Here is a 27,446-nt window from a genome sequence, read left to right on the forward strand (position 1 = left end):
CCCCGTCTGGAGCCGGAGCTGGAGCCGTTCTGGCCCAGGGGTCACCAGCGGTCATTCTTAATGGCTCAGCTCTCCTGTCCAGCTCTGTCTCCACAAGGGAGTGATCTATGACCCCATTACCGCCGAGGCCTCTGAAGGGCTCCAGGATGGATTACCAGCTGCCTTGAGAGAGCGGGGAGGCAAAATCACACGCAGGTGAAAAATGAACTTCATCAGACTCCCCGGCTCTCATTACCATCCATCAGCAGCCAGCCCGACCCTGGGGTGGGGGCTGCAGACACCCCCACTCGGCTGTCAGAGCTCCACCTTAGCTCTGGCTCTCAGCTTTGCCGCCTGCCTCACTCCGCAAGGACCCTGAGAGGGAGCCAACTGCCGGGGCGGGGCAGGAGGCAGGCGTCTCCCACTGGGCCGTGACTCTGTGCAGCTCTGAGTCCCTGTCCAAGCATCGGGGCCATGGACTCCGCTGGCGGGGGCCCTGCCATGAGACACGGGTGACGTGCGTCCCACCCCGCCCCCTGCCTCCTGCCCAGACAAGCAGCTACAGGCCAGCAGCCTGCCCACCCCCTGAAACACCTGACTGAGTTGCCTTCCTCTGCCGGGCCCCGTGTGGGCCAAGGGGCCTCCTGGCCGAGAAGGGGGGCTTGTCTCCCATTTGGCGGAGGCCCCCAGGGCTCGGGGCAGGTGACGGGGAGCCAGAGAGACCTTTACAAGAGGAAGCAGCTCTGGAGACAGTTGGCTGTGCCCGGTGGGGTGGGGGCAGGTGCCCAGCAGGCTACCCTAGCTTAGCAGAGACTCTGAGCAGCTAGGAGTACAGCAGGCCTGCTCTGACGGTGGGTGTCCCACCTCCCCCCCCCCCGCCCCCGGTCACTTGCCAAAGAGACCCCCAAGCACAGAAAAATAAAACCCGGACAGGCCCGTTCTGTGCCCCTCCCTGGCCCCACCCCTGCAGGACCCTGCAAGTCACTCTACTCCTCCATCTTGTGTCCCCTCCGGAGGGCCCGGGCTTCGCTAGCCAGGGCTCATCAAGGACCCTGAAGACGAAGCCTTTCAGGCATCCAGAACATTCCACCCACATGACTGGCTGTGAGCTGTTGGCCCTTCTGCGGGCTGAGCCACTGGCTGCACAGGTCTCAGCTTGTACAAGAAGCAAAAGGGAAACCCAGGAATGAGGGACAGGCACCTGAAATCTTTTCTCTTGGTAACAGTCAAGGCGGCTGTTCAATGTCTACTCGGTTCAGGCTCATTGCTGAACAAGCCGCAGGAGCTCATGTGATCTTCCCGGCAAGGCTGCAGGACCGGTGCTATATTCGGTTTTATAGGTGCAGGCATGAAAGTTCAGAGAGGTCGAGGGAGTGGTCTGAGCTCACACAGCAAGTAAACAGCAGAGCTGGGAGGGAAGCCAGCGCCTCTGCGTCTCAGCTGCATTCCGGGGCCAGTGAGCGGTTCTCCAAGCTGAGCCCGGCCCTTCTGGGATGAAGGTCACCCTGCCACGCCACCACATCCTCATGGGGGCTGGGGGGCCTCAGCCAGCGTGAGGCATATTCCTTTTCTCTCTAAGGGGGTCTACGGGGCTCTGGATCAGGGGGCCTGGGCTGAGTAGCCCTCACTGGGCTACCCCTCTCTGAGCCTGTCCCCGCCACTGAAGGGAGGCAAGACAGACGGTCTCTGCAGGGTGCGTGTTCTAGGGAGGGTGAACCTGCTTCGGAAAAGGCAGGCTCCCAGATCCAGAGGCACTGTTGGTGTTAACCGGATTCTGAGGGGAAAACCTGTCAGACTGAGCCAGAGTTGGGGGTGGCTGCCAAGGCCCGCAGGGAATGGCCAAGGATTGATGAGAGCAGCCTCTGGGCCAAGGACACAGTCACTCCTGTGGCCTAGAGACCAACCATCCACTCTGGCCCCAGGCTCTGCAGGGAAGAGGCACGTAAGGGCCTCCCATCCCCAGCTGGATGACTTTTTGCTCTCGGTGGGGGACGGGGGGGGGGGCGGTCCCTTTAACGGAAGACACTTCTTATTCCAGCCAAACCCTTGAGACCCTGCTGCTGTCTCCTCCTGGCTTGCGTCCCCCCGCCCCAAGCAGACAGACACCCACGAAGCATGAATAGTCAATTGTGGGCCACTTCTGAGCAAGCCTGCAGTCACCCAGGCTAGCCTGAGAGACGAGTGTGTGTGTGTGTGCGCGCGCGCGCGCGGGCGCATGCACGTAAGCCTGTGTGCATGCTTGAATGTGCGGCAGATTGTGTGCGTGTGAGTGTGTGCCTGTGTGTGGACGGCTGTGTGTGTGAGTGTGTGCATGCACGAGGGAGTACGTGCACTTGCGCAGGGAGCCCTGTGTGCCCACACCAGGCTCACAAGACTACAGTAAAGCACCTAGTGATGGCCCAGGCTGGAGGGGGAAGGAGGGCTTGCTTGGAGGATGTCTGGTCTTACCCAGAAGCACTCTGACCTGCTCTGCATCCGTGCTCACAAACAGGACACCCCCGGGCCCCGCCACTGTCCTTCCTGCTCACCCTGAGCCAGTGGTCAGGGCCCACAGGATCTGAATGTCCGGAAGACTGCAGGGTCACTGTGCATCCTCTCAGACACAAGTGCTCACAGTGGAGGCCTCCCGGCCAATTGGCCTCATGTGGGGAGTAAACCCTGCCCCTCAGGGTCCAAGGCTCCAAGGGGCTGGCCCCCGTCCCGCTCCTGCCAGGGCTTCTGGGTAAAGGAAGGGCCCAGATGCCAAGATAAGGCTGGACTCAGAGTGACCAGGGAGAGAGCAACAAGCGGGGAGATAAGCCACAGGAGCCGCCTGTGCCCCCCCAGGCCCCGTGGTGGTGTGGGGCTGGGAGATAACCACATTTTGGGGGTGGCCCCCAGCTGGATGGGGCCGGGACTGTGTGACCAATGTGCAGTGGACGAGCCGCCCGCCCACCCAGTGGAAAGCAGGGGCTCTGTGGAAGCCCCGGAGAGCGGAGCTGGTGGAGAACCCACACCACTATCATCTACTCCTGGGCCTTGGGAGGACTCTTCCGGGCACCTCAGCTAGCCCTGCACGAGGCACGGCCCCCAGGCCCGTGAGGTGCTCGTCCCCAGTGTGTTCTGAGCAGACGTGTCCTCTACACACAGAAACGCTGGCCTCAGGTTTACCCAACAGCCTCTGGAAGGGTGCTTAGCACAAGCGTGTCCTCCTGGGCCTGGCCTGTTTTCTGGGCCCTGAGCAGTGGGTTACTGTCCCAAGCGGCTGGCCCGAGATGTTGGCTTCCGTTCCACATTAGTGGCAGCTGCCGTGGGGTGGCTCCCTCATTCACATCCTGTCTAACTGCCAAGCCTCAGTTTCCTCATCTGTAAAATGAAGCTAACTGTACCTACCTCTCAGGGATGTTGTGAATATTGAATTGGCACCCAGGAAGAGCTCTATACGTGTTTATGAAGTAAAATTAAGTTAATAGCATGAACTAGCAGGTTTTCCCCCTGGGGATATACCCAAAAGCACTGAAACCAGGTGTTGGAAGTCAAACTTGTATGCGAAAATTCACAATATCCAGAAGGTGGCGAGGGCCCAAATGCCCATTAGCAGCAGAATGAACACAGTATGAAATGAACATACATGAAAGAGGGATAGAATACTGGTCACGCTACCCGTGGATGAACCTGGAAAACATGGTAGGTGAAGGAGGCCCATCACAGAAGATCTCCCACTAGAGATGCCACTTACATGAAAGGTCCAGAAAGCACAAGGCCACGGAGACAGAAAGCAGGTTGATGCCGGGGCTGGGGGAAGGGAAGGGAGGGTGCCAGCTAATGGGCAGGGGGGCTTCCCCTGGGGGGGGGATGAAAATGTTCTTGCTCTGGATAGAGGTGGTGGCGACACGACATTGTGCACGTTCTAGAAGCTACTGAATCACTTACTATAAAATGGTTCTTTTATGTTACGTAAATTTTATTTCAATGCAAAAAGTTTAAATGAATGTGCATTGCAAAGACTTTACCAGACAACCGGCGGGTTCCCACGCCCACCTGGAAACGTCCAGGTCCCCTCATAAAGTGCAAAGAACAGGTAGAAGGGGTCTTCCCCTCCTGGGCCGAACGGTGCTTCCCGTCTGGAGGAGCAGGAGAGGGTTTCTGAGCTGGATGATGGATCAGGGGCTTATGACATAGACCCCTTCGTGAGTATTAATTGGATCTAATTAGATCCGGGGCCACACCAAATGGAGCCGATTTGTTAACTGTGTTTATGTCAGGATTTCAAATTGCTACCAGGTAACACAGAGCATAGACCAAATGTCCAAGACACAGCACTGAACTGCATCATGATGGAGGGCCATGGAGAGGGCCAGTGGCCCCCAGAGTGGAGTGGCCAGGAAGTGGGGGCACCTGAGTGGGGAGGGGCATCCCTCACCTCACCTCGCCCCCACCTCTATCTTGCTTGTGACCTCCACCCTCCCTAGGCTTCACTCTCCTCATCTGCAGAACAGTGGGGCTGATCCACGGGCAAAGGGGAGAGATGGGGCGGGGGGTGGTTCGGCATCTCCACAATTTCCATGAGGTGCTGGGGCACTACCTCCTCCCCATCCACAGAATTGTCTCCCTCTACCTCCAAAACCTCCACCAACCACCTCTGAATCTTGGAATCCTTCAAGTCACAGCTCTGTTTCTCTTCCTCCAGGAAGCCCTCCCAGACTGCTGCAGCTGCGTGCCTTTAAACTTTGGACTGCCCAGTTGGACATTAAGATCCCTGAGGACAAGATCCCTGCTATCATTTAGAGCTATGGTGACCGTCTTTGTTATAATTTACTAGTCAGTCCTTCTAATCCACCAGAATGTTCTGGAAATGATAATGCTTTGACTTCCCAAGGCCAAACGCCCGATGTTCTGTCTTTGGACTTGAGAAAGAAGCCCCTTTCCCCACCACGTTTGGCAAGACTGTAGCACCCAGTAGGTGCAGACCGGGCAGGAAGGCCAATGGGCCAGCCCCTCTTCGTGGCTATGCCCTGGACCCTGCCAAGGTCTTATCTCCAGGGAGCCGGAGCAGAGGATGCCCACGGCAACTCGCTTCCCTCACCTCCTGGGCCGTGGCTGTGTGGCTCTGGCCGGGGTTCAGGGTCAGGCAGCAGAGGGAGCACATGCTCCGTGGAGGGGCTCCAGGCCCCCTCACGACCCTGCTGGGGGTCTTCCAGCCCGCCAGGGAGTGGGTTTTAGGCCTCATAGCTTGAGCTGGTGCCCGCAGGGAGGGGGCAGTAGGAAATGCCCTGCAGGAACGGCTCAGCTGCTCCTGTTCTGGCGGGACTTTGGTTGACCCACAAGAACCAGAAGTCCCGGGAGACTGGCCAGCAGCTCACCATGGGGATGAGGAAGGAAACCGATACTTGGACGCACCTACTATGTGCTGGGAGCACCTATCAAATTAGGAGGGAGGTGGGGGCAACAACCTGTCAATCAATAAGAGGAAAGGTGTGAAGCTGCTCTTAGTTTTCTTATGTGCTAATCCATCCATTCATTCACTCGGCAAATACTGATTGAGGGCCTACTCTGCGCTGGGCGCTGTCCTGGGTGCTGGGAGCAGGAGCTGATGGAAATGCTTGTTCTCTTAGAGCTTCGTGGCCAGTGACGACAGCAGACAGCAAGCAGGAAAATCTGCTGAGTGCACTGCTGGACGGTGGCAGGTGCCCAGGACAGGGGGCGGGGGGGTGTTGTCTGGAGCAAGGGAAGGGCGCACGGCCCCCTGCGTGGCCAGGAGGGCTAGGCGGCTTCTCCAGGTCTGCCTGACCAGTAAGTGCCACAGCTGGGCTCCCAACCTAGATATTTTAATTCTGAAGTCCTCTCTCTGGTTGTTCACGCCAGCTGGGGACGGTCCAATTCTGCTACCCACTCCCCACCAACACACACCCTATTAGTAAGACCCCTCCTCAAGGGGAGGAGGTATTGGAGCAACACTGATGTAGGCGGATGGCTGGGGACCAAAGGGGACAGGTGGCCAGTTTCATCCCCCAGTTGTCTGCTAGGCCCTCCCAGAGACCCAGGGTGCGTATGAGGCCACAGGACACAAAGCCTCCCCCGCCGCCAGGGCCCCCCCTGCTAGCCCCCCGCCCGCCAGGGCCTCCAAGTGTCAGAGGAAAAGAGCTAGAAGCTCTGCCCTGGGCAACCAGGCCTCAGTCTCGTGGTCTCTAAGATGGGCTCACAACTGTGCATGCCTCCCCAGAGTCATGGGGAGGAGTCAAAAGAGGGAATCCGTGCAAAGAAGGAAGAGCGAGGCCTGTGCGGTAAACTTTCTGCAGGTGATCTCCCCACGAAGAGAGCCAGGGTCTCCCTGGCCCCTGGTGGGGAGTCAGGGAGGCTAAGCGGCCTTCCCACGGCTCATCATCCTGGAATACGCTTTTGGCTGCAACCCTCCTTGGGAGGCCAGTCCCAAGATGGCCCGAGTGGACGGGCAGCCGCGTGCAGGGTGCCGAGTGCCCAGGCCAGGGAACGTCACAGGGTCTGGGAAGGGAGTATGGAAGCCCCACCCTTCCTGAGCTGCCCAGAGCCCCCCATGAGGAAGGGACCATGTCAGGGTCAGGTGGACACCCCCCTCCACTGGCCTCCCTCCCCTCCCAGCTCCCTGACCTGGCCGTCCCAGCCCTGACTGCTGGCACCAGGAGATGGGCTGCCGTCCCCAGGGAAATCCGCTCAACCACATGTGTTCCCAAGCCCACTGGGGTGCAGATAACCAGGCTGATAAACCCCTTTCCTGGGGACAGGGCTGTCTGCAGAAGGCCTGAGATAAGGCTGAGCAGTCACCACAGAGCCTGTGTCTTCCTGTGAACGTTCTAGCACACTCTGCACTGGGGCCCAGAGAGCGAGAGGGGGAGGCCTCCCCCCACTACCCTGCAGGTGTCTATGAATCCAAGGTTTACCCCATGCAGAGCCTGCTGCTAGCCCCCCACCCGCCAGGGCCTCCAAGTGTCAGAGGAAAAGAGCTAGAAGCTCTGCCCAGGACATGTGGAGCGAGAAGCAACGGGCGCTTTCTAACTACGGTCTCTGTGCAAAGTGCTTCCCACCACTACCTCAGCTAATCTGCCCTATGACGTAATGGCGTAATCTATTACCTGCACGTTTCAGATGAGAAAACTAAGGCATAGAGAGGTTAAGTACTTTGCCTACAGTCACACAACGGGGACAGGTTTCAGCTGGTGTCTCTCTCCCCCGGTTCTGTTTGGCCAGCAGACCATATGTGAGCCCTAGAGTGAAGATTTTATAGGTTGGCAAGGAGGGCCAGGAGGCAATGGGAGGAATGGGGTGGGGGGCAGGGAGGCCTGGTACTCATGACATTCTGATGTTACACGGAAGTCTGTGGAGAACAGGGTGCACGCGATGCTCGGGATGCTCCGAGCAATGGTCACAGCTTCCTGCAACCCCCAAGCCCACCATGTGCGGCCCCCTGTGGGTGCCTGTCACCCATGATCGCTGATACACGCCACCCCCACCAACGTTCCAGGCTTGCAACCAAAGGCGACTAGAACTTCAGAACCGAAAATGAGAATGTGGTTGGTAGAGAAGATGGGAAGGAGGACCTGGGCCACTACACACCGCAAAGGCCCCTCCCAACCCCCACCGAGATTGCACAGTGCACGACCTGCCCAATAGTAGGAGCAGTCCAGAAACCCAGCAGGACCCACGCCCCCGTGATGGTCGCTCTGTAGGGGGATTTGCAGATCCACCTGCAGATCGCCTTGGACACAAAGTCTTTCCCCAGAACAGAGGGGCAGCTCTCTCGCAAAAGACCCCCTCTTTGCTCTCCCCTTCATGGTGCACCCCCCCTTGCCCGGCCCCAGCCCTGCACCCAGTGGGACTCCCACTCACACCTTGTGCTGTGGGGGCACCTGTGGCTTGGCAGGGCCTGGTGCTGAGGGGTGAAGGCGCAGACATCCGCTGCCCGTCCCCCACTTCTGGGCTCACCTCCAGCTCCTGGCTCCCACAGTGACAGCCCGCCTCCCACAGCTCTGAGAACAGAGCCAGGCTGTGTTCACGTGTCCCTGCTGGGACCACACGGTGGGCGGGCGGGCGGGCAGGCGGGTGGGGAGGGAGAGGGGGGAGTAAAGCCACCAGCCCACACCGCCAGGCCACAGGCTCTGTCTGTGCCCAAACCTGCCATTAGGGAGACTCAAGGCGGCCAGACCAGCCCACCCAGTCACCAAACTCAGCCCAGACCAGCCCCTGGGGGCCCGGGGCGGTGGCCGAAGGGCAGGGTGAGAGCAGCGGCACTCACCATGGCCCAGGGTCACTGGGGCTTGTTCTGTACCAAGAACCATGCCCCAGGCAGCCCTCCCCACACCGGGCAGGATGGAGATCCTGGGTTATCCCCCATTTTATGGACCGGGGAACTGAGGCTCAGGGCACACAGATCTGCTTGCATGGCTTGGTTCCTGAGACTGTGATTCCTGCGGGGCGTGGCGGGGGGAGGCTGTAGAGGGCTTACCAGCTCTCTCACTGGGCAGGGGCTGGAGCAGACCTTGGGGAGCCCAAGGGCTTAGGGGGCAGGAGGGGGTAGGGAGGCCGCCCGAGAGTGTGGAGGTTGGTTCCTGGTGGAAAGTCCTGCTTCAGCATTGCGGGGCTGGTCCTAGGCCCTGCACAGGCCTGGGGTAAACCTCCCACCCCAGTGAAACTATTTCCTTATCTATAAAACGGGGCTAATGGCTTGAGAGCCGGCATGCAGTTGGTGCTTAATACATGCTCCTTCCTTTCCTGTACATTGCCGGGAGAGGGGGAGAGAGGGGTAGAGGCCAGGATGTTGTGGGTGGGGAAGGGTGGCCAGGAGATGCCCCTCGGATGTGTTTTCCCGTAGTTTCCGAGCAGGTACTCGGTTCCAGATAAGGGAGCTGTGTCTCTGCCTTGGTGGCTGCCTCCCACCCCAGGCCCAGTGAGGGGCCCGGTGGGGTCTTGAGATTCCTGAGTTTCAGGACAACGACATCAGTGGTGCTCAACGCTCGCGCAGCCCATGGGGTTTACGTCGGGAAGCAAGCCAGAGAGGTTAGGCAGCTTGTTCAGGGCACACAGCTCCAAGCGGCAGTGCCGGAATTCGAACCCAGGGCAGCCGGGTCCAGAGCCCTGCTTTTCACACCACATCTGGGGAGCGAGGGGTGCCTGGGATGGTCTCTCAGCCCCGCTAAGGGAGGGCCTGGGGCCTCTGTCACTGAGGTGAAGGGGTGGAGGGGCTGGTCCTGTGTGTTTTGGGGTCCCAAAAGCTGGCCTCGTGGGCCCTCCCCTGCACAGCCCCCACCGAGCCAGCAGGTCAGACATGTCACGTCCATGCCCCTCACGCCCTCCAGGGATGGCAGGCGTGGCTGGCCGCCAAAGCCACTGTCTGCTCACTCATTCCCTCAGCCCGAAGCCACAGGGCCACCTCGCCTGCAGGGCGTGCTAGGTGTGTACACACGCACATACGTACTCAGAACCACACACCCCCACACACAAACTCGGAGTCACACACGCACAACGACGCACACACAGCCAGAAGGATGAGCTGCTGGCCTGGAGACCCACTTGACTCGACTGTGCTGATGGAGCCTGGAGGCGGGGAGGGAGGCCTGGGGGGGCGGCCTGGGGGGCAGCCAGGGCTCGCGCCGGCACATGGCGGAGTTGCGGAAAAGTCTGGCCCTGCCTTGGAGGTGCGTGACCACGGGGGCCGGGGGGACAAAAGCACAGTCACGCTACCCCAGGCTGCGAGGAGAGGGGACCCATCCACTCCCCAGCCAAGCGGCCACTCACCCATCCTCAAAAGGTTTGCTGAGCACCGACTGTGTGCAGACCCTCTTCAAGGCATCAGTAAGCACATCAGACACCCGCTTGGTGCTGAGGGATGGAGGTGGACCCAGGACACTGACTGACCCTTTGCTATGTGCACTGCCTTGCTGACTCCTCCCTGAGACTCTCTTGGTGGCTGCTGCCAGCACCCCCACTTCACGGATCAAGAAACGGAGACTCCACTAGAAAGTAGCAGACCCAACAGCCTGAGCCGTTCCTTCTCTCCTTTCCCTCTTCCCCTTCCCGTGTCCCTCTGTGTTGTTTGAAATAACAAAGAGAAAGAACCAGAAAAGGCAACACCCACACTTATGATACCTACCGGGCCACTGTATGTCCTGGTTCGCCCAAGACAGCCCTGGTTCGCCCAAGACAGCCCTGGTTCTCCCCTAACACCCCACATAATAAATAATAGTGCCTCCTGTGCTCTCAAAGTGCCCTGGTTTAGACCTAGTTGAAGCCAGTTAAGGTCCCTTCCCACTCCTGAGCTGAGGGAAAGATGTAATATGAGAGAAAAAGGGATGGTCCTAGGACGGAGCAATCACGGAAGGCTTCCTGGAAGAGGTGGGGCTGAGCTGTGCCTGGAGGAGGGGAGACACCACCTACCAAGGTCCCCTGTCCAGGACCCAGGACCCGGGCCGGTGCTCAACTTTATTGCTCTGCTTGAGGACCATCTGCTCTGGGGGGACCCCAGAAAGTGCAGAGCGTGAGGAAGGGGCAGAGTTGGGGCTGTACCCCTGAAAGCCCCTGGCCGCCCTCCCAGCACCCAGCCGCGTCATGACGGTGCTGCCCAGCGCCCCTGGGGTGGACGAGGTGCACAGCCCGGCAGAGGACCTAGCCCTGGAAAGCCACTGCCCACTCTCCCTCCCGCCAAGGCCCTGAAGCGATTCTGGAGAACCTTGGGGACGGGGGTTGGAAGTCCTATAATCAAGCGGACATCTTGTCCTGCACGGCGGCTCAGGACACAAGCTCTGTGCCATACACCTTGGATCCCAGGTGTGCCCCTCCACTGACCATCGGCAAATCACCTGACCGCCCCCCCCCCCCACACCCTGTCTTCTCATCTGGAACATGCAGGAAGAACAGCGCCTACCTCACAGTCTTGTGAGCATTCTGTGAGCTGGTACCCACCAAGTGTGGCAAACAGCCTTGGTATATAGTAGGTGCTCACTAAACGCCAGCCACTATGGTCCTTGTTGTTGCACCGATGAGGTGCCCACAGGAGAAGAGACGTGGAATCTGAGACACAGAAAGAAGACTGTCCTGCCTGGTCTCGGCCCTTCCATGGCTGTCCAACCGGTTTGGTGGACTCTGCTTGAATACTCTTGAGCTCAGGGAGCTTACCACCTCACGGCCGGCTGGGCCGTCCACGGATGTGCAGTGGGGTGCGCTCCACTTGTCTGTGTGCTCCTTCTAAATCAGATTAAATCGCAGCTGGAGAGTGCAGTGTCAGGACCAGAGTCCCTGCTTCCCACTCCCCAGCCGGGCACCCTGCATGTGGTCTCTGCTGCCCCAAACGCCGGCCGTGGGGAGGTAAGGCGAGGCGGGAAGCCCTTGCACCTGACCTGGGGTGGGAGCGGGAGCCCCGGGGCCTTGGCGTCACCTGGGCCAGGCGCACCTGCCGCTCCCAGGATCTCCTTGCAGACTTAGCCCCAGTCATGTGTCCTCGGCCTTCTCGACCTGCTCCCAGATCCGCCTGGCTCACATCCCGACCCTTCCTGCCTTTTCCCTCCTACTTCTTCCCGAAGCAGGAGGTGGTGCGGGGCACAGGTCATTTAGGTTCTAGACTCTACCCTGTCCTGGACAGCTGGGCAGCCACCCCTCCCCCCCCGGCAGGGGTGCTCCCTCCTCCGTGGGAAGGGAGGGAGGATTCACCTGGCTCCTGGGGACGCACCTCTCAGACCTGCTCCAGAGCTCACCGTCGGGGGCCCAGAGCCGGCACAGGGGGAGGAGGGTGTGCGGCAGGGGCATCGAGGACACCCCTGGGGAGGGCCCCCAGGGGCTCTAGGGCATGCTGCCATGCCTCAGGGCCCTGCTACACCCCTTAGGATTCCAGCACTTGCCCGGGGCTCCTGGGCTCTGACGGGAGTCACTACGCTGGCCCCGGGGACATCACATCTGTCCCCTGGGCCATGCTCATGCTCCACACATGCTCCGAGGGGCCCCTGCAGCCAAGACACGCACCCCTCACCAAGTCACAGGCCAGCACTCTACTGCCCCCCCACGTCCGTCTTCTGTCCTGGAAGTCTGGCTAGCGTCCCAGGACCCATGCCCCCCCCCACCCCCCGTGACTCTGCGGGGGCCCATCCCGGGGGACTCACCCGGCAGGAGCACTTTCCACTTGGGGTTCTTCTGCTCCATGAGAAGGGACTGTCCCAGCCCCTGGCCCCCCTCCCTGGCCTGGCCTGGCGGCCTTGGAGCAGCTCCCTTCGGCCTGGGGGAGGGTTGAGAGGGGTGGAGCAGCAGGGCCAGGAGGAGCAGAGCTGGGCTCTCTCGGCTCTGCAGTTCAGTTTCAGGAGCAGACTCCTGAGAAGTCACTTGAGAGAGAGAGAGAGAGAGGGCTGCCCGGCAAGCCGCGGCACCACACGCGGGCGGCAGGCCCTCCTCCTGCCCTCCCAGCCTCCAGCCCGCCCTGGCACACACCCCCGCAGGCTGTGCATGGAGCTCCGGAGGGCGGCGGGTGGCGGCGGCGGTGGCCACTTCCTGCTTTCCCTGCAAAGCCGGGCACCGTACTTCCCCGGGCGGACCCAGTGGGCCAAGGTATTTATTGCTATGTCCTGGGGAGCAGAGAGGACCCCAGGTCCCACAGGGGGGTCCCACGGCCCACCCCGGCCCCCCGTGTGCACTCGCAGTCACTCGGCAATCCATCCCGAGCACCTACTACGTGCCAAGTCCCCGCCGCGTGCTGCAACGCGCTCCAGGCAGAAGCAGCCCTTCACCTGGCCGCGTTCCCAGAGGTCAGGAGCACCCAGGGCAGACGCCAGGGAGGCACGGCCAAGGACGGGCTCAGCTTCGGCAGAAGCCAAGGGTGCAGGCCCGGTGCCCTAGACCCGGGACGTGAGGGCTCGGCGGGCGCCCCGCGGGAAGGCTGTGACGGGGGAGGGGACAGCCCGGCCCTGACGGGGAGGAAGGGCTGTGCAGAAGCAGAGGCAGGGGTCCCGGGGCTCTGGGGGAATTCCGGGCGGGCTCCGGGGGGGGGGGCAGGAAGACACCCCGCCACAGGGCTGTGGTCACTGCCGCCCAGGACAGAAGCTCCCCTGGGAGACAGAGGAGGTCTCACGAGGGGAAGGAAGCCCACTGTCACTGGGGTCTTAGCTCTTGGGGTCTCCTCCCTCGAGGGGACTCCTCTCTGCCCTACAAAGGTCGAGAGGCCCCTTTCAAGTGCTCCCTCCTCCCTGCAGCCCTCCTGGGTGTAGTCCACTTCCTCAGCCATTCTGCCCCTTGTGAGAGCCCGTCTCGGCCTGTGTGGGGACAGAAGGGCCGGGCAGTTGCTGGGGGTGGAGACCATGGCTCAGCTGCCTTGCGGGACAGGCAGAGGGATGCCCGGTGCGCCCCAAGGTGAGCCCACAGGCTGCTTCCTGGGTGTGCGGATGGGAGGCTATGGGAGGGGCAGAGCTTTGTCTAGAGCCCTGCGGTGAACCCCTGTCCTGTACCGGGGGTGGGCAGCAGGGCTGGGGGGCTGGGGGATAGGGGCTTGGGGGCGGTCCAGGGCTGTGACTTCAGCCCCATTTCTAGTGCTGTGTTGTGCCACCTCCTGGGAAAACACCAAACTGCACTGAGAACGTCCTGGGATGGGCGAGAATCCAGCCCCTTCCAGCGCTCCCCTCCCACCCCCCAGCCGGGGTGGTGTGGGGACCCTCGGCGGAGAGGGGGTCCCATTCTAAATACAGTGCTTGGTAACTCGGGTCAACTTCACAGCAACAGTCCCGATCAAAGGTCTTCTCATCATCCTCACGTTCCAGAGGAGGAGACGGGCCCAGGATGACCCGGAGTGCACCTGCTGGGGCTGAACTGGGCTATCTCAGGCTCCCCCACGAGCTGGGCCATGAAGCCTGAGGGGACAGCCCCGGCAAAGTGCCCACAAGGATGGTCGGTGTTGCGTCAGCACTCAGTAAATTCCTGTACACCCCTGCGGTCCTCACCAGCCTGCCCATGCTTTAGTCGAGAGCTCGGACCCCATGCCCCTCGGGCTGCACATGGCCAGCTCAGCCTGGCCACTGTGGCCGGTGTGGCAGGGAAATAACGGCCCCCCAGAGATGGGCATGTGCTAATCCCTGGAGCCTGTGAATGTGTCACGTCACCTGGTAAAAGGGACTCTGCAGATGTGATTAAGCTCAGGGACTCGAGATAGAGAGATGACCCTGGATGATCTGGGGGGGCCGATGTAATCACAACAGTCTCCATAAGAGGGAGGCAGGGCTGTGTGGTCACCAACGTGAGCGTGGAAGTAAGAGGCCAGAGTGACGGGGCGAGGAGCCACGAGCCAAGGGAGCTTTCGAAGCTGGCAAAGCAAGGAATCGGATTCTCCCCTGGAGCCTCCAGGAGGAGCCAGCCCCACCACCACTGCCGACCTCCGGACTGTGAGGTCATAAAGTTGTGCTGAGCTCACGGCAATGCAGGAAAGTAGTACAACCGGGAGGAAAGGTGTTCCCAGACTCCCAGCTCCTGCATACAGCAGCCGCTCAATAAATGCTCTCCTCTATGTGTTTGATCCAGGGAGCTCACATCCCCTCCTCAGAGTCATCCAAGTTCAAGTGAGAGAAAGAACCAATCATTCACAGGTGACCTTCAAGTGCCCTTGACCCCAAAAGGTCAAACCTCTGGAAAAGCAAGCAGCCAGGGATCCCTAGAATTTTATAGTTTGGAACAGCACCCTGGGAGGGAAGAAAGGTTCTGGAATGGAGTAAGAACCTGCCTGGAACATCAGCCCCCAGCACAGGAAGCCTGAGGAGATATATGCCCCCTATATGCATAAGAACCTCCTTTCCTCCTTACCATCCCCGGTCTGGTTCCCCAGCACTAGCTGACAGAAAAACTTGTATTTGCTCCACAGATGACTACGGGGGTACCTATTATGTGCACTGTGCCAGGTTCAGGAGAGAGAAGACAGTAAGATATAGTCCCTGCCTTCATGAAGAAGGCAAGTGAGCTGAGCACAGGTTGCCCCAGGGCCTTTGCACTTGCTCTTCCCACAGCCTGGAACTCTCTGCCCAATACCACCTCCTCAACAAGGCCTTCTGTGACCACCCTGCCTCAAGTCGCAGCTCTCACCCTTCTGTGTCCCCCTACCCTATTTCTCTTCACGGCACCGAACGCTGCCTGGTATCCCGCATTTTGCCTAACACAGCCTTTGGCACATAGTAGTAGGTGCTCAATAAACATTTATGAGCAAATGCATACACATCAGTGATGGTGTCGACATGCAAACAGGCAGTCATGGTGACACAGGCAAAGGTCTGCTGGGACAGGTGCCCAGTTTTCAAGTGGCTTCTGCTCTCAGGCCATAGGTGCGAGCTGGTGTGGGGCACAGCAGGGTTTGGAAGTGCAGCTCTTGGAGCCAATTAAACCCACGTGGCGCCAAACTCGGGTAGCTGCGGTCCCCGAGCGCCAGCTTATCAGCTAGAACAGGGGAAGGCAGGATGGTGGGTGAGCAGAGGCCGGGGCAGGAGGGGGACAACTGGCCATGGGGTCAGGTGCTCCCTGGGGCCCCCACCTGAACCCCACAACTGCTCGGCTCATCTCTTTGTTTCCACCTGAAAGCCCGATCACAAGCTTCCTTGGAAAGAAATGGGGGCTCAGACACGCAGACCCTCTCGGCAGCGGCTCTGTGGTGAAAGAGCTGCTCTGAGCTCTGCACCATCACGAACCGCACGTTTCAGCCAACGCTCGGTTTATCGTTTTATTAAACCACACGCGTTAAATTCTCTTCTCCTTATTTCATGAGACTGAAATCACTCAGACACCCAGAGTCACACGCCAGCCAAGGGACCAGCTGAGAGCGAGCGGACCCTGGCTCAGCCGCACAACAGAAGGAAGGGTCTTCAGGCCCACGGGGGTGAGTCCCCACTAAATATCAGAGAGGCTTCTGGGGCGACATGGACCCACAAGCAAAGGGCCTCTTAAGGCCGCCTGGCTTTCTAAACCTCCTGCCCCAACTTGCAGGCTCTGCGCTCCCGAGTTCCCAAGAAGATAAACACACGGCTTGTTGCAGAGAAAACAGGCTTTGGATCCCGGCGCGGCTGCCGCCACACATGGGAAGGGAGAGTGGGGCGGGGGTGGGGTGGGATGGGGCTTGGGCAGCCAGACAGCGCCTTTCCCGCAGAGCTGGCGAGAGGGGGCGTGCAGGGCTGGAGAGGCCGAGGCTGGACCAGCCCCCGTGCCCTCCGAGCAGTTGCCACTTGGCAGCTGGGGCAGCCGTCCTCCGAGGGCCTCTGTCAAAGCACTCAGCACCAGCACCCGCTCCAAGTGAGGCCTGCCAAGCACTTCTTGGGGCCGGAGCCAAGTACTCTGCCTTTCTGGCCCTGGAGGCCCAAGGCCGGGAGCCCATTTGCCCAACAAAAGAGACAAAAGCCTTTGTGCGGCCAGGCCTTCAGGTGGCCGCTGGTGTGCTCACTGCCGAGGCTGGGGGCCAGCGCCCACGCTCCTGAGGGCCCTGGATGGGGAGCCACTCTTGGATCCTCACAGCGACTATGCGGGAACCAGGCTGTAGGAGGCTGTCTGCCTCATACCGAAGGCTGTGAAGAACCAAGGCAGGACTGGCACTTAGGGAGCAGAAGTCCAGAAAAATGAAGGAGCCCCAGGATCGGCACCTATACACTCAACACCTGGGCAAGTCATATTGCCTCATTCCCCTGGGCCCCCTACTCCAGGAACTCAGCCTGGGGCCTGAGGGGGCTCAGCTCCAAGGAACCTGCCTGATTCTCCACTGGCTTCCTTCTTTTGTGTCCTCAGCTTGACTCCTGAAGGGCACCTTTCCCGGGAGAGCTCGGCGAGGCCCAGCACCTGCGTGCAAAGCTACCCCGTGTCCGGGGGGAGCAGAGACCTGTGTGCATTTTCCTGCTCTGTGCACGGACAAGGCTGAGCAGGACGGTCCCGGGAAATGTGCTGTCTCAGGTGGTTTCTCGGGAGCAGACAAGGAGACATGGATGTGTGTACAAGTGCTTTCTAAGGCAGAGCCTGGGGAGAGGACAGGAGCAGGGAGCGGAGGAGGCAAGAGCCACTTCCAGGTGAGGCCCCAGCCCCGCAGGAGCCCCAGAGGGTAAGCTGCATCCTTAGCGGGAAGCCAAGGGGCTGGGTTTCACACTCCTGCATCTACCAGGGCATGAGAGCTCCCAGCCCTTCCCCTAAAGTGCACGGGGACCAAGGGAGGGTGTGCAGGTGGAGCACCTCAGGCTCAGACCCAGCTCTCAGAGCTCATGGAGCCCTGGATGAACTGGCCGCTGGAGCGGGCAGCTGGGGCAGAGGTGGCCAGCCAACCCTGCGCAGTGGCCGGCCCCTCCTACACTGGACTGCCCACCGCCCCCGCCCTTCATGTGGGCGGGGTGGGAACTGGCTCAGGCCAATGGAAGGGACATTGGTGGGGCCAAGGCCAAGGTAGGTGGGTATCCAGTGGCTCTCCTGTGTTCTCTTCCCGCGTCTGCTGGTGATGGAATCAGGGCACCCTGGAAGCCAAGAGGTGGCAGAGCCAGAGGCTAAGGGGACACTTGGGACCCCGTGTCACCCAACAGGAACCATGATGGGCTCAGGATTACCTATCACAGCACCTGTCAGGGCTTGTCCTAACACAACTGATTTTAGAAGTGACTTGGGGGTCGGCAGACCAAGGGCCCTGAAAGACGTCCCTGTCCTATTTCCTGGAAGCTGTCAACCTGTCCATGCCACCTCTCCCACGGCAAAGGGGAAGCACGGGAGCTGTCAGCCGACCCGGGCGCAGAGGGTGTCCCGGATGGTCCAGGTGGACTCAGGCCATCCCAAAGTCCTTACCAGGGGAAGGAGGAGGCAGAGGTGGGGCTGGAGAAGCAGGGCAGACCCATGGCATCGTGGGCTCTGCAGCCGGAGCTGGGGCCATGGGCTGGGGAATATGAGCAGCCTCTGGAAGCCGGGAAAGGCCAGGACACAGATTGTCCCCCGGAGCCACCAGAGGGAACGCAGCCCTGCCCAGCCCTGTGTGTTTAGCCCAGGGAGACCATGTTGGAACCCTGGCCGCCAGAACTGTAAGACAGTAAACGTGGGTTGTTTTAAGCCACCAAGTCGGTGGTCAGCTGTTACCACAGCAGCAGGAACTATAGAGGACAGACCTCTTCCAAGATAAGCCACTGCCACGGGGGGTGGACAAGAGCAGGTGAAGGGGGCTTCTTCGGGGCGGCGCCACCTCCTCCCACCCTGCTAGCCCGGTTCCTCCTCTCTGCTGCCCCATGAACTGTGGTCCCCCAAAGCCCAGAGTAACGAGAGTGGAGGCTTTCTGGGTGGGAGGAGAGCAGCTCTGGGGAGCACCCAACAGGGGTGGCCGACCCCAGCCCCCCAACGTGGCAGGTGAGAAAGGGAGGAGCCCCGGGAACTCAGCTGTGACTGCAGAGGCGATTTTGGCCTGGTCTCCTGTGACCCCCACTGCGGCCCCATTAGGGGGTCTGTGACTACCACTACTTCTCTCTCATTTCTTTTCTTCCTTCCTTCCTTCCTCCCTCCCTTTTTTCTTTTCCTTCCTTCCTTCCTTCCTTAAATTTTATTTATTTGACACAGAGAGAGGGAACACAAGCAGGGGTAGTGGCAGGCAGAGAGAGAAGCAGGGAGCCCGATGCGGGGTTCGATCCCAGGACCCCGGGATCATGACCTGAGCTGAAGGCAGGCGCTTCACCGACTGAGCCACCCAGGTGCCCCTCCACTAGCTCTCTTAGTAGAGACGTTATTTGCTACTTTCACAGCTCAGAAAGGACATCTAGGGCCCATGGGGCATAACCATGGGGCTACCACTTAGCTGTGCAGTATGGCAGCCCTGATGACCACACAAGAAGCACATTCACAGAGACCACAAGGCGAACGGCACAGCCTGGAGTTGTGCAGTGTGCAATATGCACAACCTTGCACAGCAACCCTGAGTACCTCCTTGATGTTCATCCCACTGACATGATGCTACGGGAAGACCATTTTTTACCACACCTACTCGCCATTGGAGCGGCTAAGCTTCTGGAAGATTCTGAACCTTGCAAAGCCTCCATGCCTGGGAAGTGCCGCGCTGACTTGGAAACTTGGACCTGGGTCTTGGACACCAAGCCACACCCTCGCTTATCACCAGATGGTGCTGCTTCTCTCCCAAGGAGGCTACAGCTGCACAAAGATCATTGTTCAGGAATGCCTGTTCCCATCCATTTGTGATGAGTTGGGAGCGTCCTCTCACTGGATTTTATACCACATGTGAGTGAGCCACATGAGAAAAGGACCTTGCTTTGATTAAAGGCTTAAGACTAGCAGGACAGAGCTGAGCCTGGGGGCTTGCCGCCGTACGCAAGGAGGCCGTGCCATGGCCAGGTTTCAGTCGTGCCCTTCGCCCACCCGCCGGAGACTTCCGGTCAGTCCAAGGCATGCGGCTTGCCTGGAGTCCCACTTCCCTGCAGCCCCAGAGCGATACTCCCTAAAACCAGCACATGATCACATCCCAGGTGGGCGCTCTGAACCATGCAACATCCACCTTTGGGAGAGAACAAAGCGGGGGGGCCCCCCGTGTCCCCGGGGGCACCCCGCCCAACCACCCGGCCTGGCACAAAGGTTCCCACAGTGACAGCTTCCTCCCCCTGCCAATGCCGTGTCGCTACGTACAGGATGTTTGCAGGGAACGGAGGGCCAGAAATGGACCGCGCTGGGTAGTTACTCCGCGAGACAACAGATGCTTACAGCCCCCCAGGCCTTCTGGGAGACGCCCCTGCTTCAGTGAGGGGGGTGGGGAGACAGGGGTCCAGAGCTCTGGAGAGAGGAAGTGACAGGACTGGGTGTGTGTGTGCGCGCGCGCGCGGGTCCTGGATGTGTGTGCCTGTGATGTGCGTTCAGATGTATGCGTAAATGAGTCCCGGGGCGTGTATGTGCACACGGATCCGTATGTACATGCCTCTGTGTGCACCTCTGCGTGCGGTGCACTTGCTGGGTCTGCGTCTGCTCCTGTGCATCCCAGCTCCCATGCCCATGTGTCTGGATGTGTTTGCCCCCGGCGCCTGCCCGCCATCCAGCTGGTAGTGCACAGCTGGCCCGGGGGCTGGGCCTGCCCGCCCGATGAGAGGTGGCAGGTGTGTAATAAGCCATTAGTCACTGTCACGTTTCTGAGCAGCATCAGCAGCCTCCCGGGGAGGAGCCTGACTCCAGGACGGCGCTCCTGGCAGCTCTCTGGCCGTGAAGCTGCCCACCCCCTGCTGGGCAGGGCTGCAGCCTGACGGGAGCAGCTGGGAGACGTGGGCCTTGGGCCCCTGCCCTGCCCCGGGGCAGCCCCAGGGCTCGGGGGTGGGGGGGCTGGGCCTTTTGTGTGCCAGTGGGGGGCGGGGAGGCGAGGCTCCCCCAGGGTCAGGTTTTGCAGGACACTACCGGGAGCTGAGGCGTGGTTGGGGTGGAGGAGGTGGGAGAGCATCCTCGCGGATGCTCCGCACCGCCTGGAAGAGGTGTGGCCAGGTGCCTGGGACTCCAGTCACAACGGCTACCTACAAGCGCTCGGGGCCAGCCCCGCACTGGACCCTCTTCCGTCCCAGCTAAGCTGATTCCCATGCCTGCCCTGTAAGCCAGGCCTCCCCGTTAGCCTTTGTTCCCATTTCTCAGATGAGGAGGAAGAGGCATGGAGTGGAAGAAGACACTTGTCTGGGGCTCCGAGTGTGCTGGGGGCCGGGGGAGGGATGGCTCCCCAAATAGCATTCCCCCCCCCCCCCCACCTGCATGCCCATCTGCCAGGGTCTGGGAATCCCTCCGAGGGCCCCTGGTCAGCTGGATGTCTCCTTGCTGAGAGCTCTTCACAGAGAGAAAGAGGTGGGTACTGGGGTTGTCCTGGAGACGGATGCCCCAGATGGCAGCCCAGGACCAGAGGGCAGGCCAGGCCAGCTGCCCCCAACGTCACCACCCCCTCCCCACATCGGTGAGCCTGGCTCCTCCCGAGATGCGTCCACTAACAAGCAGCGCTTTCAACACGGGCTCACACCAGGGGCTGGCACGGGTCCCGGGACTCAGTCCCCTCAGGGCTGTTCTAGAACCCTCCCCAGATAAGAACGCAGGTGCCCACGCACACCGACATCGGCCAAATGGCCTGCCTGAGATCCACCCACAGGCCCCGCAGTGAAGGCCCCAGGACTCCACATTCACAGGCCTGTCACCCAGGGAGGGACAGCCTCTCTGTCATCGGGGAAAGTGCCAAGATGGGCAGACAGGGTCTCCGGGGCTGGTGCGGTGGCAGCAAAATGCACACACTGGGCTTCGGTGGGCAGCGTCTTCCCCAGCCATATGCTCTGGTTCCCTCTGGCCCAGCTGAGGCTAGCCCCCGAGAGAGCCGCGTGCCAGGCCCCAGCGCATTCCCGACGGAGAGGACCAGGAACGGTCCCTGCAGCACGGACAGAGAGGGGATGCCCACGGCATCGCGCGGGGAGTCGGGACAGCACAGGGCGGTGACCACACAGACGGCCCCGGGGAGTCGGGAGGGCAGCTGGCCGAGACGCGGCTCAGACCCCCAGGAAAAGTAGATAATTGCGGTTTGGGCAAACACCGGTGTGCCGGAGAGAGCCGGGTGTGAGCGGGTGGTTCCTGGGGGGGTGGACGTGGGTGCAGCCCCGTGGAGGGCCTGTCTCAGTGCTCGGGCAGTGGGTTCTGCAGATCCATTACATTTGTTTTAAAACGAACGAGTGAATACGGTGGAATTACAGAGAACAAATACAACACACAGAGGCTGTGAATCGGGGATGAGGGGGCGTCGGGAAGCAGGGATTCTGCTTTAATCCCTGAAGAGTGTGAAAGAAAAAGATCCAAACTCAAGGAAGGGAGAGACCCGGCCTCCAGGCTCTCCCCGAGAACGTGGTGACGGTGGGGTGGAGGTCCGCGTCTGAACTCAGTGCTGGGAGCCACCCTCCCTGCTGGGGAGGCATGAGCCACGCCAGCACCCGGAGACGGGAAAGTGCCCGTGTCTACCTGCGCCTGTGCCCACGAGGTCCACTCCGGGCACGCCGCTCTGCTGACACCGGGGGGGCCCCAGCTCCTGGGCCGTCCTGGGGCCTCTGGGTGTGCTCTCTGCTGGGGCGCCTGGCCGAGGCTCAGGCTCCCTGGCGGGGGCATGGACGGCTGTCGTTGCCTCGAGAGATGCAGACGTGACCTGGAAGGACAGGAGGGGACAAGGGTGAGTCTTGGCCATACTTGCCCAACGGGTGGGCCCCCGAACTGCTGGGCACCACTCCTCCCCCACGATGGCCCGGCTTTGCTGTCAGGGACTTGGCTGAGCTGGTTTGGGGCAGCGCAGGGCTGGTCCCCAGCAAAACCACGGTGAGTGTCTTCCTTGCCTGGTGACCCCTGCCCGAGGACACCAGGCTGGCCGCTGGGCAGTGGAGTTCCACCTGCTGGCCCCGTCACTCCCCAAGCCCCCTCAGCTCTGCACGGAACTTGGCATAACTACCTGCTGGTTGAGTATAATTAGAATGATAACCTAGCTAATCTTCAGTTCACTCTGCCGGGTGGTCACCCCGTTTCTCCCAACCCCAGCCCCTGGTTCCGTATTTCTTTATTGTGATAAAATATATCTAACGTACAATTTACCATCTGGACCCCTTTGTAAGTGTACTACTCGGTGGTATTAAGTACATTCATGATGTGCAACCATCACCTCGACCCATTTCCAGAACGTTCTCACCCAAAGAGAAACTCCATACCAGACCCTCTGACACCCACCGTTCTACTTCCTGCCTCTATGACTCGGACTACCCTGGTTGCCCCATCCTCTTCCCACATCTGGGGAAACTGGGGCTCAGAGCCTGAGGTCACAGAGCTGCTCAACTCCATGGCTGAACGCCCTCTCAGTCAACAGGGCTTCAGGTCCTGGGCTCACACCTCCAACCTCAGAGGCCCTGCGCTGCCGGCCGGGGAGGTGGGGAGCCAGGACCCGCACATGTTCCAGGGCCTTGATGCCTACAGCTATCTGGGGGCCAGTCCCGGTGACCAGCGACCCCCCCCCCCCCCCACTTCCCGACTACGAGCTCCAGAGCCGTTGGGAAGCAGCTTCATGTTGATCCAGTTGTTTTAGGGATTAGTGCCATAAAACCAAAGTGCCCTAAGAGAGATGGATGGCCCAGAATTCCCTGGGTGAGCAGGGGCTCCGCCAGCCCTCCGTGCAAGAGGCAGCTACATTTACCGTTTGTTTCCGGGCATGCTTTAATTTATGGGATCCATATGGTGACACTGCCCAGACCACAGCTCCCGCAAATCCCACAGGCATGCTGGAGGCTTAGGCTGGAGCCAGGAGGAGGCGGCACCTCAACCCGGCACACTTTATTCACTCGGTCGCTCAGGGGCCGGGGGCCCGTCGGCATGGCAGGGACCCTGGAGCCCCATACATATCCCGTCTTGTCGGGCTTTAGCGGCTCTTGCCATCTTATCCTAATTATCCTGGGAAACTCTGCCAGGCGCAGGCTGCTGTGTCCACAATCAGTCACAGGATGGCTTGTCCAGCCAGCCCGGGGACTATCTATGGGGTAGTACCTGGTCAAACCAGGCAGTGTTCTTGCAAAGCCCCTTGGGTGGGCTGGGGTCGGGAGTGGAGGAGGGCAGTGGAGGGAGGGGCTGGCTCTGACCCCTGCCCACGGGCTGGTGGAAGGGAGAGAGGGGAGAGCCCCCCTTCTGCTTCTCCTCCTGGAGCTGGGGGGCCAGGGTCCTGCTGGGGGGAAGGTGGCAGGCGGCCACCTCTTGGGAGGTAGGGATGGCTCCTAGGATGGGGAGCTGTGGGCAGGAGGACCCCGTTTACTATGTGCCTTGCTTAATCCTCCCACCAGCCGTGTCATGCACTGAGACACGGAGGCACGAGGAGATAAAGTGGCCTGTCTGAGCTCCTACCCATAATTGGAGGCGTCGGGATTTGAACCCAAGCAGTTGGGAGCAGACTCAGCTGTTACAAAGCAAGAGGGGGACGTGGCTTTTAAGTAGAGAAGAGCAGTGAGCACAAGAGAATTTGACCGGGCAAGAGAGGTGCAGATAACAGGCAGTACAGGAGTTAGAGGACCCTCCCTGGGGCTGGAGACGTCCGGGCAGTGTTCTTGGAGCAGGCAGAATTTGAACTCGGCCTTCAAAGGGAGCGGGTTTTGAAAGGGAGGGAATGTAGGGAGGGAGGGGAGATTTGCACCCTCATCCCTGAGGGGCCGGGAGGGTGAACCATGAACAAGGTCCTAGGCAGGTCAGGATGTAGGGGGACAACATGGTCTCAGTGCCACCAGCATCACATGGAGGGAAGAGAGCTCCATCTTGCCAGATCTGATTTTTTAAGAGGAGGCTGGGAATCCGCTCTCATTTATTTATTTTTATTTATTTACTTTTTAAGGATTATTTATTTGGGAGGGGGAAGCAAGCAGGCGGTGGGGACGGGGAGAGGGAGCAGGAGAGGGCATCTCAGGCAGACTCCCCGCTGAGCTTGGGGCCCGATGAGGGGCTCGATCTCATGACCCTGATATCATGACCTGAGCCAAAACCAAGAGGTGGACGCTTAACTGATGGAGCCACCCAGGTGCCCTGGGAATCCAGTTTTAAAAAACCTGCACTCTCATGGCTATTAAATATTGGCATCTAGTCCAAAGCATGTTAAAACACCATGTGAACACTCATCCACTGCCTCTAGGATTGTAAAATGCTGCTTTGGAGAATGACTGGCAGCTCCTCAGAAGGTCAAACGTAGTGTTATCCTGTGACCCAGCAATTCCACTCCTGGGTAGACATCCAAGAGAATTGGAAACCCACGTCCACACAAACACTTGTACGTGCACGTTCACAACATCCCTCAGTCCCACGGGGAAATGAATTCCACCAGCAGCCTGGTGAACTTGGAGGTGGGTCGAACTTCCCCGATCGAGCCTCCAGATGAGTGCGCAGCTGGCTGGCACCTTGACTAGCAGCCTCTGAGGCCCTAAGTGGAGGACCCAGCTGAGTCGTGTGAGGATAAACAGGTGGCGACAAGCTGCTAAATTGGTCATTGTTTGTTACGCAGCAGAGGATAGCTAATACAACCTGGGACATCTAGACTAGTGCCCGGCCCAGATATAAACGTTCCTTGGCACACTGTCGTGTGCCAGAAACATGCTAGCTCTTCCCACCGCTGTGGGTATCCCTGGAAGTGAAAGGGTTTCACCCCCTTTCCTCGGGTGCTCATCTGCAGCTGCCCAGGATCCTGGGGGATGGGGGGCCCAGCTGCTATTAATGATGGGCAAGGCTGTCTGCCGACATGTGTGGCATTGTGAATACGGATCGTTTCACGCCAGGCTCATCTTAGGTGGACGCAAAGGTTCTGGGCCAGACCATCAAACGGAGGTAAAGAGTCACCTTTCCTCTCGCTTCAAAGCCAAATATATGACAATTCCTGGCTAACAGAGAGCAGGCCCCGAGCAGACATATCCATCGTGTCCTCTCTACCACAGCTGAGAGTTCTAAGCTCTCCTTTTAAGGTACTCTTAGGACTGGGCCTGGGACATACATCGTCCCCTGCCCTGGGGACCCTGGCAGCCGGCAGCATCTCAGAGCAGTCCATGGGGTCCCTGCAGATCGAGTGGGGGTAATGCCTATTGTTCCTTTTATTTCCCTGGACTGGGGCCACTATGATTAAAGCAGTAGGCGGTTAGTGGGGCCAGGCAAAAGGGGGCAAATTCCCAGGGTTCTTTCAAAGAAAAGGGGATTTGCAGCCCACCACTGAATATCCTAGTGGGATCTTGTATTGTTACACTTTCTCCAGGGAACTGAGTGATTTCTGGAGAAAGCAGACTCCAGGCAAATTCAGGGCTGGGGAGGAGGCGGATGCCATGTCCCTGCTCCAGAGGGGAAAACCATGCCACGGTGTTGTAGGCATCCAGTTTTGCCTTATTAATCTTATGGATTCATGAGACCCCCAAGTCTGGGAACCCCTACTCGATTATTTTTAAAAACAGTCTTACTGAGATATAATCCACATAGCTATCCAATTCACCCTTTTAAAGTGTACAATACCTGTACTGTACTTCTAATACACATGCAGAGTCGTGCAACCATCACTAGAGTCCATTTCAGAACATTTCCGTCCCCCCAAAAGGAAGCCCGACCTGCTAGCAGTCACGCCTCATCCCTCCCTGGCCCTGGCAGCCACGACCTCCTTGCTGTCTCTACAGATTTGCCTGTTCGGGCGATTCGCACACGCAAATCGGACCACCACCTATGGCGTGTGGTCCTTTGTGTCTGCCTTCTTTCTCTCAGCCCATTTCCCAGGCTCATCCATGTTGCAGCGTGCAAAGCATGTAGTTTTGAAAACCAGGGACAGTCCAGCTGGAGGGCCCACAGCAGCCCAGAAGCCGGATGCGGCACCAGGACTCCTTCCCCCAGCAGCCTCTGCGGCAGAGCCGGTGTCCGCCTCCCTCCTGGTACACAGCCGGACCCCAGCGCTCAGCCTTCCTGTGGTGGGTGGGCACATGCTGGGTCCCGGTCACTCTCCCCGGCTGGCAGATCTAGCAAAGTGACCTCGCCCGGTTTCGGTTCCCTCTTCCATAAAAAGGGGCAGGATGACAATGAGTGTCTACTGCCAAAGGGACAGTGGAGAGAATCAGACGCTAAATGTACACGGCACATAGTAGCTGCTCGAGAAACAGCAGGTGGTCTCATGAACCTGTGGCGTAAGCAGTAGGAGGAAGAGCCAAAGGGGTGCAGTGGCCTGGGGACCCCACAAAGCCTGGAGGGGTGTGTACCAAGGAAGGCTTCACTGCATTGGCCTCGGTGGGGGGCTCACCAGGCCTCTGGGGGGTTTTGGCGGCAGCCAACAGAGCCACCTTCCAGGCCCCCTCACCTGCTGCTGGCCTGGAGCCCCGAGTCAATCAAGGGGTCCCTGCAGGAACTGGGGCAGGACCTGGGCCCCCCACTTTCCCTCATCACCCTGAATCTCATTTTAGCTCCAAGTCAGCTCAGGATGCACTCCGGGAAGCCAGCTGTGCCGGCCTTGAATAAAACAGATGTGGGACTGAGTCCTAAGTTGCTGCTTGCTGCTGTCATAAGTAAGGGTGGAAGGCAATAACGACTCTCTGAGCTCAGTTTATGCGCCTTGGAAATGGGCCAGTAATGCCTACCCTAGATCTACTGAGCACCTGCTATGTGTCAGGTGCCCACCAAGCTCCTGACGTCGGTAGCCCATTTAATCCTTCCAACAACCTTACCTTAACTCCCACCTTGTAGAAGAGAACATGGAGGCACAGAGAAGTCAAGACAGAAGTCAAGGTCACCCAGCAGTCACCATCACAGCAGAGAATCTGGCCAGCGCTGTGTTCTCTGTCCAGCACCTGGGGCACCCAGTCCTGCTCACTGAGCACTAGAAGTGCCTGATTCCCATGCTCACTGCCGCAGCAGAGAGGCAGCAACGCCGGACTGAGGCCTCCGGCATGCAAGTCTGGGCTGCAGGTAAATGGCAGTGGGCTTGCTGATGGGCTGTGACTGATTTATTTCAAGAACAAGGCTGGGAGGATGAGACAGGG

The 27,446-nt window shown here is 59.7% G+C and overlaps 1 protein-coding gene across 4 annotated transcripts in view; it reads right to left on the minus strand.

Moving 5' to 3' along the window:
- The window catches only part of GSE1 (Gse1 coiled-coil protein), a 400,092-nt gene that overhangs the window by 231,248 nt on the left and 141,398 nt on the right, over window positions 1-27,446 (minus strand). For all 4 annotated transcript variants that reach the window (XM_027617162.2, XM_027617161.2, XM_027617163.2 and 1 more), the window contains exon 2: window positions 21,904-22,084. In XM_027617162.2, the coding sequence (XP_027472963.2) occupies window positions 21,904-22,084 (181 nt within the window). The remainder of the gene's footprint in view (window positions 1-21,903; window positions 22,085-27,446) is intronic.

Source organism: Zalophus californianus, chromosome 17 (genome assembly GCF_009762305.2).
Source record: "Zalophus californianus isolate mZalCal1 chromosome 17, mZalCal1.pri.v2, whole genome shotgun sequence".
NCBI lineage: Eukaryota > Metazoa > Chordata > Mammalia > Carnivora > Otariidae > Zalophus > Zalophus californianus.